Source organism: Leuresthes tenuis, unplaced genomic scaffold, assembly GCF_036924035.1.
Source record: "Leuresthes tenuis unplaced genomic scaffold, fLeuTen1.0.hap1 SCAF_15, whole genome shotgun sequence".
Classification (NCBI taxonomy): Eukaryota; Metazoa; Chordata; class Actinopteri; order Atheriniformes; family Atherinopsidae; genus Leuresthes; species Leuresthes tenuis.
This window is the reverse complement of record NW_027325369.1, coordinates 25,478,525-25,493,985: the sequence shown is the minus strand read 5'-3', so window position 1 is coordinate 25,493,985 and position 15,461 is coordinate 25,478,525. Positions and strand designations below refer to the sequence as shown.

Here is a 15,461-nt window from a genome sequence, read left to right as displayed (position 1 = left end):
ATTTATTTGGTGTTCTCATGTATTTTTACTTTAGATTTTTCACTCAACTTTATAGTGTTTGTTTGGAATTAATAAAGTACTCAGTTCAATCTAAATGCCTTGAACCTTTAAAGTATGATGTGACTACCTTTTAGCTACATTTCAAAATCCGACTCTCTCTCATATATGAAACGCTTTCCAGTGACGGTGTCTGTGTGACCCACCTTAGTACTGCACATACGGTGTGATACCTTTAAAGTGCACAAATCTGATACAGCAATTTTTCAACTTAACTTTACGAAAGGAATTCTTCACCTGGACTTTAATTTGGCCACAGCTACAAAACTCTGCGTTCTCTATCATCAAACACAGCAGTAGATCCTCATCTCTGAGAGCGGCTACAGATTTGGTGATTATCTGTGCTGTCACACGGTTTAAAACACCCCATTCGTTCTTGACTGATGAGTCGGGTTGGCTGTGTTCCTTGAGTGTGCAGACATTTGGTCAGGATGAAAACCGCTAACGATGTACTTAATTTAGCCGTATTACCACAATGAAACCGTTTTACGGGGAAGATTTCACACACTTTGTGTTTCAGTCTTCCTCCGCTACGTCACCCAAAACATCCCAGTAATGTCAGGATGTTTTTTCATCCTTTGCCGTTGCTGCTTCTTCTTTCTTGGTGTTTTGCAACAGTTTAACGTGACATTATAACACTTACTTCATGTAAGAAGTAAGGCAACAGCACTCACTGCCTCGTGGTGCAAGACACTCAGCGCCTCACCATTCAATTCGATAATGATTCAAAGGGCTTGTAAAAGGATTATTGATGCTGCCTGCCAATCATCTGTCATGAAGTCCGTATACGGTGATGAAAGATTCTGTAGCACACATGTTGGAGCTATTCTATCTGCACTCTGAAATAATACCATGACCTCAGTTTTGGTCTGTGTGGGGATCGCTGTGTAAATCAAATATTTTCCAGTTGGGACATTTTACCTTGACTCCAAAGTGCACAACATGATGCTAAAGACCATGTTCAGAGGTTGAATATGGACGCATATCTTTGGCAGTAAAAGCAACTAAACACACTTTGTAAAACCATCTTCGCATACTGTGAGCTGAAAAGCTAAAAGTACACCGTCTTGAGTGTTTAGACAGGACATTTTTATTCTTTTTCCACTTTTTCTAGCTGCATGATTGTGCTTCTTTTGAATTGTGTCTCCACTATCACTTTGAGATAAGTCCTTCTTCTTGTTGGTGATCATCATCGTTTTCTGGCCTCAGCTCTCGTCCACACAGCAGGATAGTAATTAGCCTCCCCTTATATCTCACTGTGCACAGTTTGGCTGACATTGAACCCTTATTTAACTTTGTATGTGTGAGGAGGTACGCTGTGTGTGCTGTTACATCACTCCCCGGTCCACCTGGCCGTGTTTTCTAGCTTTAAGCTCTTAGACCAGGCCTATCTCTCTGGGGGATCTCCCTGTAGACACTGATGTAAGGCTAAGCTTTGCCTGACAAGATGGCTAAGTGCACAAATGGCTTTGCAGAGCAGAAAAGCTACTTTGACACCCCCACTTTCACACTACTTAACTGCAGGCATCTGTGATTCAATGTATTGAATGTGGATGGTCTGTTCAAAATGTTCTGTATTTAAAGCCGGGCTATCGATACTCTGTTGTTTTTGTACAGAAAAGAAGAGGGTGATCCCGGTAGGTTTATAAAAAATTTCACTTTTAGAATTGCTAGCTGAATTCTAAAATAATTGGCCTTCTTTTGACTTTATCCATTCGGACTGGTGTTGAAAGCTTTACCCTTGAGTAAGACCGGCATTTGCAATATTTTTATGCCATTGAAATTAAACTTTCCCATTTATTCTACATCAGAAGGGTCCGAGTAACAGAAGATATTCTGACCTGGAAACGAGCATTTGATTAAGATTCTTGTTTCTGGCCTTGTAGTCACACCAGACAAGAAGGAATTTAGATTAGGTTAGGTATTTTTAATCTTTCATATTATCTGCACATTAGGAAGTTAAATCGGCTGCATATAAACCTTTTTTGTTGGAACCTGATTCGATTGTCAAGCGTTATTATTGATGTAAAACTGTCAGAAGTGATGGCTTTGCAGCCAGTTAAAGCCTTCTGTTGCTGTTCTTGCCAAATTAGAAACAACATAGCTATCAAAATGCCATGTGTTTCCGAAACCGAAATGGAGCTGGAGAGCTGGCATGAACATTTTTTCACCTCAGCTGCCTGTGATTACTGTCTGTATGATATGACCTATATATGTCAGAATGTATCTTTCCTACCTGCCAGCATTATTTTTGCGAGGTCTCAGAAAACGCCTGAAAGAGTTGTTTTTTTTTTTTATCTAATGCTTCAGAAGCACTCTTTATTTCACACGACAGGAGCTCATTTTATTGTAGATTTCACAGGGCCATGATAACCTCACATCTCCTGTTGGTTTAACTCTGCGGTAGCTAAATTGTCCTCCAAATTGCTCTCAACTCCCCTCATTTGTTGTCCTCGTCTATGTCGTCCTCTGTGAGTGTAGAGGAACAGAATCAGTATGGAGGAGAGAGCTCTGTAGGCACTGATCACAACAGGGACAAATTCAATAGATGAGAACTCGCTGGCTGCGTTTCCTCTGCTCTCCTTTAGAAATGTCAAACACCCACGCAAGCCTCACAGTCCGTAACCCCCCTTGCTTGCACACACATGTACCACTGTGTTGGCAATGCTACAGGCTTCTACATGATCTCAAAATGATCTTCCTACACATGCTATCTCCTACTCTCAGCGTGTGTGAGAGTGCTCAAAGCAAGCAGAGCAATGATAGGATACAGACTCTACCTACATGGCTTGAAAATCACTATCATTGCTCTCATCCTTACCGTTTAGCCTGTCATCACAGCCTTCTTACTCCACCAAAAGCCATTCAGAGCTGCTTGCAACCATTTTTCTTTTCCTTTTGATTTTAGTGTTGAGTGCATATTACATTCCACATGCCTGAACTAGGTTGATGCAGACTTCATTTTGTTCTGAAAAGATGGGGCCCCTAGCTTTAGGATGGAAACACAGACACTTTGTTCTGGTTGTTTAATCTAACCCACTTGTCAAGAATCTTTATTGAAGGTTTTTAATGTCTGAGACGGGGGGGGCTTCACCTCAAACAAGACTTGGGGGGGGGGGGGGGGCCTCTTAACTTCCTCTTAGCTTGCATGCAGAGTTTTACTCAATTCCTAGGTGCGTAAAGGTTTAAAGTTGTGTTATTTGATCCCTCAGACACTCCGCAAGTCAGACAAGACTTACAGATACAGACTGTGCCGGATGTACAAAGATAAGAAAAAATTTGTCTGACACATTTATTCGTTTTAGACTCTGGAATATTGAATTAACAATAAAAGTCCCACAAACATAATTGTTCCTTTTAACCAGATCACTTAAGTTGAAGCTGTTCTACATACCCTCTTGTATCATATTCTTTGACTTTGATTGACCGAGCTGGGCAGGATTACCTGCTTTGAAAACTTATTTTCAAAACTTCTGCTTTGAAAACTTCTTTTCAAGTAGTTTTCCTCCATTTAAACATCTACGTAATTGTTTATATTAAAGGTTGTATAGCACAGTTTAACATGTAAGACTTCTCTTGCATTGTATTCTCGTAACAAAAAGTTATAAAACAACATTCAGTATTTTCACAGGATGAGGTAAGAAACTGCTGCTAAGTCTTCTGGTACGGCCACAGATGCACTGAATCTCGACGGCACAGTCAGCTCCTTGATTTTGTTGACATTGAGCAGCGGATTATCCTGTGCACCACACTGCGTGGCTGTTGATTTTTCCCTCAATATGGAGTCTAATCATAGTTTGTATGTCATCTGCAAACTTCACAGTAGGGTCCTCCTCATGTCTAGTTATGCCACGGGTATGCAGAGTAAGGGGCTGAGCACACAACCCTGCGGTGCTCCTACACAGAAAACAGATAACATATCCAATCTTATCTTAGTATGCACATCCAGTTTCAACAGTGGTGCCTCTTGCACATTGTAGGATATTGGGGCTCTAAAACTATATAGTTTCTTTTCTTTCTTTTTTTTTTCTTCACCTTTTGTCTTTTTTTACATCTCTGTTTTGTTGTTTTTTAAGATGTTGCCAATGGCAGCACCGGCTACAGGCCCCCTCCCAGGACTAAAGAGGTGGTCATCAACGGACAGACAGTCAAACTGAAGTATTGCTTCACGTGCAAGATCTTCAGACCGCCACGTGCCTCCCACTGCAGCCTCTGTGACAACTGTGTGGGTGAGTTGGGATGTTTTAAAGAAATGAGTTTGTATTGGTCTGGTAACCAGAGTTTATCATCAACATCTGGTTGATCCTTGTGCAAATTCACTTAAGACAAACACACAATATGCTGTGCACAGACGCACACACACACACACACAAACACAATGCATATAACTCAAAAAAACTCAAGGCTTATTCTGTTTGTAAGAAAACGAGCCAGGCTAAATATTTAGATGTGATGCAGTACATTCAGTACACACCGGATCCTTGGAGTTATTAGCATTCATACAAAGAAATGGGGAGAAAAGGGTTGAAGAGCACAGCAAGTCGGTTACTAAAAGACTGAAACAGGGATTCAGAAACCACTGTGTCTCTGCCTTTGTCATCCTGGTTTTTGGGGCTTCTTACACATGCCTGTGTCTCTGTCAGAAGTAGATTTGTCTGACAGTCTTTCAACATGGATGAAGAAGTAGTAAACCCAAGGAAAGAGATGAGGAGGTGGTAATCGGACACAGCAGATGTGCACCAGCAGGAACGGAGACGGAGGCTATCAAAAAGATGGAAGACCAGACATTTTGACGAACAGGCAAATGCATGTTATTACAAACAGGTGGATTTTGTTTGCATTTTGAGTGGATGTTCAAATTCTGAAATGGAACCGGTGAGGCTCACATGCCTCAAAAAACACAAGATAAAGAAACAAAGTGGCGCTTTTACACCAGTACACACACAGGTGATTCTTTAAGGGCTTTTCCAGACAAACCCGGTCAAAAAGCATTTGGGTTCTTTCTATTTATGTTTGAACACCATGTTTAGATCATATTTGTGAAATGCAAGTCACAGATGGAAGGGAAATGAAAAACTGACACATAGTTGGACTCTCCATCCTGCAGGTGGGTGGAAGTGTTAAGCTGCTGATGAATGTGAGTCGTAAATGATTTCTCTTTCATAAGAATACTTTCCAGCCAAGCTACTGGACCCCACCCAACACTGAAATGATCTACGACCCATTTCCAGCAAAAATATGACAAAATGAACAAAAATGAAATTCACTTATTTGAAAATCATTTAAACTATAAATTAAATTGACAATAGTCAGAAAACGTAATGATTTGCTCATTTATAATTTGTTGTCAGAAACATATTTTTTTTTAGAAAAGTTGGGAATAGTGGTGCAACGCTGAAAAGAAACCCCTCCATGTGCATTCCTTAGCTGTTGAGGTTATTTGTTCACATGTAAGTAAACTGATTCAGTCCAAAAAGAGCATCTCAGAAAACGGACAACAAAATTACTAACAAATTTGCTAATTTGTTTCATCAACTGCAGTACAAAATATCTGTAAAGGGATTACATGGATAGAAAAAACTAATTATCGCGTTAGCCTGACAGAAATTGTACAAAATTGAGTTTCTCCAAACCAGACTCTCTCTGAATCACTCTGAATTTACTCAAGCTGCTCCACATATGCTCCAAAGTTTCATCTTTTTGTAAAAACAGCAGAATATTAGTGTATATTAGTACACTGAGAAGATCACCATTCGAGTAACTTAAAGCCTACATCTGTGCAGGTCACAGTGATCTCCTGCAGAGGAAGTTGGAAGCTGCACAATGAGCAGCAACACAAGATCTCACCCAGACCACATCTCAGCATTATACACTTTGTTTCACAACTCAGTTCCCCTCCCGCACATATGTACTGTGACAAGGGCAGTTGAGCTGTAACTGTCGCTCAACTCAACTGTGCATGTAACTGTGCAGATTTGGAGAATCCAGATAAATCTCTGTTCGGGTCAATTGTGACAGCAAACATTGAGTGGTTGTGGTTTTCAGGCCCTCTGGTTACACTGCAGTAAAAGCAGACACTGTTTAGCGGTGGAAGAGCTCATCTCCAAGAACCGCTGTCCGTTAATGCAAAGATAAAAGAGACCCCAAACTGTTGAGTAAGACTGGGAAAACATTTCAGTTTCTCTGTTCAAGAAACTGTAACATTTGACTTCAGTATTTATCTCCATTTGAAATCAATCAGCGATTTGATGAATTGAAAACCGCTGCATGCTTTGACCGTATTTTACACAGCATTCAAACAGGGTTTTCAGTTTAAAGTATGGCTTCTGCATATTTAATGGTGAAAATGAACAGTAACTGGATGACATTTGCACTTGAACCAGAAACGGGGATCACGTTGGCATTGAAAATAAATAAATGGCTTGACTGTTTTCCTGTTTTTCTCTCTGCCTGTGGTGCTTTAAGAGCCAGGGGAATAACATGCTCTAAAATAAGTAGGAAGTCCGAATGGGTCGGCCTCCCCTGGTGGCTGTGGAGGGTAGGAATATGGAGTCACTTCCTTTTCATAAAGACTTTTATCCCCTTGAGTGATGGAAGAAACTTATGAGCACACAGAATTATGACACACAGACCACTTCCTTTGTTGCTATCATGTTCTGTTTTTTTCTTTCTTTATGGTTTACACAGTAGAATAAGATCGTCTGAGTGTCTGGGTTTTAAATCCGGCTGTAAATAATCATGACTATTGGAGCAGAGGGTTTGGGAGTCAGTTATTGGTTTTAAGAGTAATTTACTTTTTTCTTTTTTTATGTGCATGGTTTGAGGACATTAGATGAAGCTGTAGTGATCCCCTTGGGGTAGTTATGTTGTTATGCATGCAGAAATTAAATGAAATGCATCAAAGGGATATTGACACATAAATAAGAATATATTAGATTATTATGAAACAGTGCGAGCTGCATTTCAATGTTTCGGTTCATTCACCATCAGAGGGATAATGCCACTGAGCTCGCAGCTGCCACACTCTCTGTTAGAACTTTTTTTTCTGCTTCATGAAGTTTAAAGTTGTTATTGATAAACATTTAAACAGAATGAATTTATTCTTGTAAATTAGAAGTACTCACTTAAAGTTTGCATGTCATATCATGGGAGAAAAAGTGCATGAATTTATTATTAAATGTATGTTCTCCTCTTGTGAGTGAGAGTGGTAGAAGCCAGTCTTTGTGGTGATCAGATCTGACTAGTAGTAGCTATCTGCTCCCTCCGGCTTCCAGACACATTTCAATCAGGCATTGATTAGTGGAGACAAAAGCAGGTCATTTCACCTCACTAAGCTAATAATGGCTCTGATTAATTAGTTAGGTAGACGCCACTGTGCACAGCCAGTACTTCACACTCCGAGATTAGACTGTGGTGCTGATGCTGATTAAATGACAACACCTCCTCTCTCAGAGCAATCAGCAAACTGATAGGTATGATGGATCTGTTTCAACTGATTCATTTAAGAACTTTTTGGGTCAACATGTCACTTTTTTTGGGACATACAGGGAATGGACGTGATGTCATCAGACACCTGACTGCATTCGGGTTATTCCCACTTTTTGCCACTCAGTGGCTCAATGGTGGTGGACTGTTTGACTGACTGGAAAATGCAGAGCACGCTTCTAAGATGGTGAAAAGCTCTTGTGCAGATTCAGAAAGAAGTAGTTTTGTCTTTTTACAAAACTGAGCTGGAATGGAATTCAGGCTCAGAAAAGTGAATTTGGTACGTTAGATTTCTGAGTAAAAATCATTATTGTACACCGATATCACAGGGTAAATGCTTATTAGAAATCACGATAAAGGTGCAAGAAGAAGAAGTGTGCCCCAAAACCATTTAAAGGTCTCACAACTCTCACCCCATATAACATGGGCTGCACAGTGGATTCTGTCATACCAGAATGAAACTTTAGCGTTTCCCACTGAAACACTCAGTGTGAAACACTGCACAGACTGCGGTCAAGTTGTCAACCAGGATATTGAAGTGGGATTCCCCTCTGTGCTCGAGCGTAGAGAGAAGCAGTGCTCTCAAGCTCTTAAGGTGTGTCTGGATAGAACAGGGACATGAATATCCTCTATGTACTGCAATATTTCACAGATTTGAAAGAAATTAGCTTCAGTGTGCTACATGGTTCAGTTACACTGAATTAAGATGGTTAACTTCAGTCAGCCTTAACATACTTGGAAAAGCCCAATCTTTCTAAACTCCCTGGAAGCTGTTTTAGGACACAGTTCACTTTCCTACAACTCTTTGCTTTCCCAGGCCACTTATCAGACTTTACCAAACATTCTCAGATTGAGGCCCTAATGGCGCCACTTTGTGTTGATCCATCAAAGTGCTTGTTTGACCATCGCAGTCTTTACACAGTGAAAGTTATTCAGCCTGAGACAGACAAGTCTGCCTGTGTTTGCTAGTTTTTATAAATAGCATTTACACTATGTGAAACATTTTAATAATGTTGTGACAAGATCCAGAGGGAGACTTCCCTTTCCCCTAAATTCCCACCATTCTCAGTTTGACTCCGAAGTAACTGGGTTATGTTTTTTAACATCATCCTTCTGTTTAATTCAACTCAATGGAACCTGGCAAGGCTTTTATCAAATAAATCTCTGACAATGTTACTTAACCATTAATCCTCTGGGGTTGTTTTTACAAATGAATGACAAAAGTCCTCCGACAGGGGAAACATCACTCAAGCAGTAAAATGGTGGCGAGAAATAAAAGACTTGTGGTTGTGTGTCTCAGCCAAACTAACTTCTTTCTCTTTGTGTCTTCCCAGAGCGTTTTGACCACCATTGTCCCTGGGTGGGGAACTGCGTGGGAAGGAGAAACTACCGTTTCTTCTACATGTTCATCCTCTCGCTGTCCTTCCTCACCATCTTCATCTTCGCCTTTGTCATCACGCACATCATATTACGTAAGTAGCTGAGGGAGAAAGGCCGTGTGCTCCCAGGCATGGCACAGACACACACTCCTTCTGGCTGTGTTCTTGGTGTGTATTGAGCCAGCAGGTTGTAAGTGGGTGGTGTGAAAGGCTGCAGCGTTCTGGCTCGTTACCATCCTTCCTGCTGGGAGCAGGCAGCGGGCCGTTCGGCTCACTGTCTTTGTGCGTTTGCATGTTTAACTGATAGTCGGGTGGATCAGTGTTACTCTGGGGACAGAAATATGGGTCACCATTAATGAATAATACTGTTAGTTATTCTATTTCCCTTGATTGTTGAACACTTTCCTTTATTAGATTATTGGTCCAATTTAGATAAAAATGCCTCTTGTAAACACCTCCGTCAGATCAGACTGATCCAATCCGACTCAAATCAGGTCAAGAGAGTTAGTGCGGACCGTTTTTATAATCTGGTTTATAATCTGATCAACAGGAAAATGTCAGATGACAGGAGGGAGGTAGCAAAACAAAACTGGTTTGTGATGGACACGTTTTTCGTTGAGACCTTAGAAAAGTTTGGGGCTGTTGAACATCTTGATGTCATTTTTGACCGCTGTCCATTCCTGTTCATTACATTCAGTGAGGACATCTCACTCCTGCCAGTCCTTGCTTCAGACTTTCATCCACAGAGTCCTGGTCTGCTCCTGGAAGTGGCTGAACTGAGCTGTAAATCTACACTTTTCTCACTTTTATCTGTTTATTTGCAAACTGCAGTAAAAGCCAACCTGTGTCTCGTTGAGTTTGCGGTTTCATTCGAAGGAGCTGCAGAAAGTCTCCATTGTTGTCAGCCTCTTCTACTAAAAGTGTAGAATTTTATCAATAAAGTTCTGCAGATGGTCAGGAACGCGGTGGCTCGTCTGGTCTTCAATCATTCTAAAAGAGCACTCGTCACCCCTCTGTTCGTTGAGTTCCACTGGCTGCCCTTAACCACCTGCATCAAATTCAAGTCACTGATGTTAGCCTACAAAAGTGTTTGATTGAACGCCTCCCATCTACTTGAATGCTCTCGCAAAGGCTTATGTCACGACTCGGTCACTCACGGTCGTCAAAAGGATAGTCGCCTGGCAGTACCTACACCACGCTCAAGACAATCCAAACTCTTTTCATGTGTCGTCCCGCTATGGTGGAATGACCTACCGAGCTCTACAAGAACAGTCCCTGTCTATCTTCAAGAAACTCTTGAAGACCCAGCTCTTCAGAGAGCATCTCCTATCCTAGCACTTACCCTGTAGCTTACTTGTCTGTTCCGGTAGCACCTTCCTCCGCTACTGCACGTCTATTTCTGTACTTCCCTCTATGCCTGGCCTGCACTCTTTCTCTACACAGTCACCTCTGACAGAGCATGACTAGTGGTTTCCTTCTATGTAGCTTATTGTTAGCTTTGATGTTAGCTGTAATGTTGTATCCTCGTTTGTAAGTTGCTTTTGGATAAAAGCAAACAAAAATACATATTTCCCTTTTTTTGTTATATTTTCCATAGAGTAGGCGGCAGGCTCACATTTCACATGTCAAAAAAGTTTAATTCAGATTAAATATAAGCACTCAACTTCTTTCCATCTCTAATCAGAGTTTCAATCAGACTGAAGGCAAAAATATTTGCTCTGTAAACATAGCTAATGTTGTGTTGGGTGCAGATTTGTTCAAATTATCTCATTCAGTTTGAATTCACTGTTCATTCTTGAAATAGAGTGCAGGAGTGATGAAACCTGCTTGAAAATACCCCAAATCATGGGTAGTTGTGGTCCTCCATTTGATTTTAGAGTAGCAGTTAAATGTGTTCATGTTTTACCAGCAGCTACAGAGATATCTCCTAAAGCCACTTCTACCCTTTGTCTTTCATCTAACTCTGGCCTCCCACTGTTTGGAAGTTGATGTGGAATCCAATAAGGTGTGCACCCTCAGGCTTGCTCAGGTCATCTTGTTGTCACGAAGGGGTACGGTAAAGCAGAAAGGAATCCACCTTCTGAGTTTCATGAGCAGTGCTCTCAGTAACTGAGGGCATGTCAGCACGCACTGACTGACAGATCTCAGGTCAGTTCAGCTGAAGTACGCAGGGGCAAACAGAGTTCCTTTCTAAAAGAAGCAAACTACGTAGATGTCAAATCCCAATTTTTCAGTGTTTCAGAAACGTTGGTTTTTTTCAGTAGGTACGCAGCCCTCGAACCTTGGTGATGTGCTGCTGCCATTGCTGGTGTGTTGCAGGATCTGCTGTGGTGCTGCATTTCAGCTTCACGCCTCACAAATTTAATCCAGTTGTTCTTTTTTTTTCATATTTTTCTCTGTAGTTAAAGCAAACGGCCCAAGTTCTGCAAACTCTGGCATCCAGGAAAGATGCATTTCCGTGATAAAGGCAGAACTTTTACCCAACTAGTTGCTAGTTCGAGGCTAATGCATCGTAGTAGGCCTATTTCTAAAGTTCGAGTATTAGGGGTGGGGTCAGCCTCACGCAATCCCTCTGTGTCACAGATTGATGAAAACTGATGAAAAACACTTTCACAGTCCAAACCTACAAATCAGTAAAACAGTTGTCTGCTATTTTATGTGTTTAGAGTAACTCGTCTCTGAATTTACTTTATTCAGACTTTACATCGGTTCACTGAGGTGAACACATGCTGGTAAGCCCTCCAAAGGACAACAAACCTTCAGTAGCTTTGTCTCTAGCTACATTCAAATGTTGAGGTAACGCAAAAGCTTGCCCTTGGTAGAGAAGTCAGAATCATGTAATATATCTGTCACTTATAGGCTCCGTAGACACTAGGATTCACAGTCGGTTCACGGTTTTATAATTAAAATATTTTCTTTTGTAATGGTGGGTTTTGGTGCAGCATCGATGTGATAAACCAAGGTAGATCTCGTGCTTGGAGAGGACACACTCCAACGTAAGCTTTAAAGGGGACCCAACAGTGGACAGGAGTGAGTGTGTAGTGCTCGGTGTCTGATATGCACCATCATATGAGATGGTGTGCGTCTAATGTTGAAAACCTTGTAGTGGTCAAATGAAAACGGTCTTTGTCTTTCCACAGGCTCACATCGAAATGGGTTCCTCAACGCTCTCAAAGACAGCCCTGCCAGATATCCTTTACTGAACCCTGAGTGGTGTTTACCGTTGAATATGTGCGTTTTTACCTATGCTTCCTTCTCTGAAAGTGGTCAATGAAAACAACTAACTTTCCATTTCACAAATAGTTACAGTGTGCATAAGAGGAGATGGAAACACTTTTTGCAGATGAGTAATGTTTAACTCGCATGACTGGTCATGTGAAGTTACTTTTACTTCCACGGTAGAAGCTTACTGACATGAAAGAATTGTTCGCTATCCTGATCCTAAAGGCCTCTCTCTTCTGTTGTATAAACCCAAACACCCCCTTCTCGCAGCATCTAACCTGCTTTTAATTGCACTTCTGTACTTGTTCTCCTCATACTCAGTCACTTAGATAGATTTGTATTGATTAAGCACTCTGTGAATAGGCCAGTGTTTCTTACTGCACTGAAGCTTAAATGTTGTTTTCTCATTTGTCACTTTGGATGAAAATGTCGGCTAAATGACTCAATGTAAATGTTTTGTTTGTGCCGTCCTCTTCGTGACCACTTCACCTTCTTTATTTTCACACATTTATTTTCTTATTACTCCTATTCAAAGCGACTGTCAGTTGATACCGCTCTTGATCCAACTTTGTCCTGTCCCTTTGGAGATGTCATGTGAGTGAGATCTGATCTGATGGATGGCAAGTGTACCTGAACCCTTCAAGCTGTAGTTGGTACAAATAGGTAGTTGGTACATTGTGGGATAGCACGTTGTGTCAGCACAACACCAGAGATAATCACTTGGACTGTTTTATTCTGTCATTGCAGAAAAGTTTGGTTTCAGACCTTCAACCTCAGCTCGTTGTACATCATGGAGGTTATGATTTAAATTGTGCCTGCTGCAGGCTGTTTCATGGACTGTTCAGCAGAGGAAGCTGAGCCTGACTTAGGTTTTATCTTTTAATCAAAAAGAACCACAAAACACTGACTATTTATGGCAGCCTATAAAGAGAGGTGCTTTAAAATATTTTGATGTCTTTCTTACTTTACTGATACATCAGATACAGGTTCAGAATTAAAATGGATCAACCCCTAATTCTCAGCCACAAAATAAAATTAGACTTATTTGCACGCTTTTTTTTTTTTTTTTTTTTTTTTTGCCCCCATCATCTCCGTGCCTGAGTGAGATAACTTTCTCTGGCAGGGAAACGCGTGCCAAGCCAAGCTGATAACGTCTGTGTCCTACAGGACTTTAATAAAGGAGAGCTGCAGTCGATAGTATCGTAGCGGTCTTTTGTACTAGAAGAGTGATGCCATGTTTTGTCCTTGCTAGAAAAAGATTTAGAGAGTGGAAACGGGGGAGTGAGATTAGTGAGTTGATTTTTCAAGTACAACAGAGTGGCTGGTGGTCTTTGAGTATGCCCTTGGGCACCTCTCTGAGGCACTAAATGGTGAATTAGTTTCTTCTGAGTATTTGTGTCATTTTAAAAGCAATACCCTCCTTTTAGAGATGTATCCTAAGATGTTGTACACGTGTGAGTTGTCAGTGTAGTTAGTTTTTATAAAATTAAAAGGAATAATCTTTTTTGTATTTATGTGGACCAGAGTAAATGAGCAGTGTTCTGCAGCCCTGGCCAAATGAACTAGTAACTAGGAAGTATTGGCAAGCGAAGGACAGCCCTCAGGCAGTAGGTTAATATGCTAGCTGCTGCAACAGCATTTTTCTGTCCGTGCAGACTCCATATTGGCCTGTTATGTGTGTGTATTCGTTTCCATAAGGCCTTTCACACAGTAATGTCTGTTCCTCTGAATGTAAAAATGGATCAAAATGAAAACCAAGGCAGAGAATCATTCCTTAACCTAATGGTGTCACTGTGCTGGAGGTGGTGGTGTGTTTCTTCTCTGTCTGGTCCATAGTGGGCCTCTCAGGCTTCCATACCTACCTGATCAGCTCCAACCAGACCACCAATGAAGATGTAAGTATGAACATAGAAAACCTTATCCCTGATTTTTCCATCCTCCTTTTCATATTTGACCATTTAAAGTAGTGTTTCTTTCAGGGTTGAAGCAGATCTGGGATAAATGGTTAAATATAAATGATTAGTTCATCCTGTATATTGATATAGATTCATATTTTACAACTTTGGCATGAAACACCTTACCATGTAATAGATGCTACAGGGAAAGAGGAGTCTGTTGATGTCCTCTTATGTGGTGCTGATAGCGCCACGGTCATGGGTTTAATCCCCACACGGGCCAGTAAGAGTTTTAGCTCCAGTATTGCTACAAACAGCAGAGTCTTGCCAGTTTAGAGGTGACACTAAGGGTGATTTTGAATTTTATGTCTTCTCCTCCAGATAAAAGGCTCGTGGTCTTCTAAAAGAGGGAAGGACAACTATAACCCATACAGCTATGGCAATATATTCACAAACTGCTGTGCAGCACTTTGTGGACCCCTCCCACCGAGGTATGACACTTATATAGGATATTTACACATTCCTAGACACCCAGATAATGACACATAAGCCCTGTCACTCACTGTGCTGAGAAAAACCTCTCCAGTATCTCTCTTTCTCTCTCCTCTCATTATAATTTTCAATTTGTCCAAAGCCAAAATAGAACTGTTAGTCAAGACTATGTTTGATGTGAGGAGCTCTTTGAAATGAGCCCGCCTGCAGCGTTTTTCTAAACATAGCTAAGACACTGAAAGAGTGTTAAGAATTTCAGGCCCATTTTAACCAAATCTAAGATCAAAGTTGGCTTGATATATTAGATTTCATCCTTTTTCTGCTCGTGCACAGGCCAGCTGTCACAGCTACATTCTCATGACTTTAAATGTCAGTAAACATTCCCCTTTAGTTTCTCTCCGTTTTGCCCAACAGCCCTCAGTTTTCATCATGGAAACTGTTGTTGTCCCTCTCCCTCTCCTGGTCTGAAATGAGTGCCCACTGAACAGACACTTGAATCTTTAAACTTTTGAGATACAATCATGAAGCTGACTTCAAGATGTCACAAATATCATACCTTCTGAAGCTCACAGCATGTGCCACTTTGCCTTTTGCTTTGCACTTACCTGTAAAGTCCAAACAGAAAGGATCTCTCGTTTACCACATACAGTGTCTGTGCCCTCTCAAGCTCTTCAATATGTATCCATATATGTCCACACATTTATGCAAAGCAAGAAGAGCCATGATGAAGGCTTTTGGTATTTTTTGTATTATGGCGTTTGGCTGTACTGTGCAGTGGCCATTACAAGCCATAAATCTTCAGTAATGATTCCAGTGGGGGGTGAGGAGAACCCTCAGTGCACAGGTGGCTGCCATCTGGACATTTGTGCGTGTTTGTGGCCACAGGCACTGCACAGCTGGATCCACCAGTAATAAAGAGATGTTTCACTTC

At 41.1% G+C, this 15,461-nt stretch overlaps 1 protein-coding gene across 1 annotated transcript in view; it reads left to right on the top strand.

The window, feature by feature from the left end:
* LOC140270747 (palmitoyltransferase ZDHHC14-like) overlaps positions 1-15,461 on the top strand; it is a 48,316-nt gene that overhangs the window by 25,985 nt on the left and 6,870 nt on the right. The window contains exons 4-8 of the mRNA XM_072365945.1: positions 4,134-4,286; positions 8,877-9,014; positions 12,062-12,110; positions 13,936-14,038; positions 14,420-14,529. Coding sequence (XP_072222046.1) covers positions 4,134-4,286; positions 8,877-9,014; positions 12,062-12,110; positions 13,936-14,038; positions 14,420-14,529 — 553 coding nt within the window. The remainder of the gene's footprint in view (positions 1-4,133; positions 4,287-8,876; positions 9,015-12,061; positions 12,111-13,935; positions 14,039-14,419; positions 14,530-15,461) is intronic.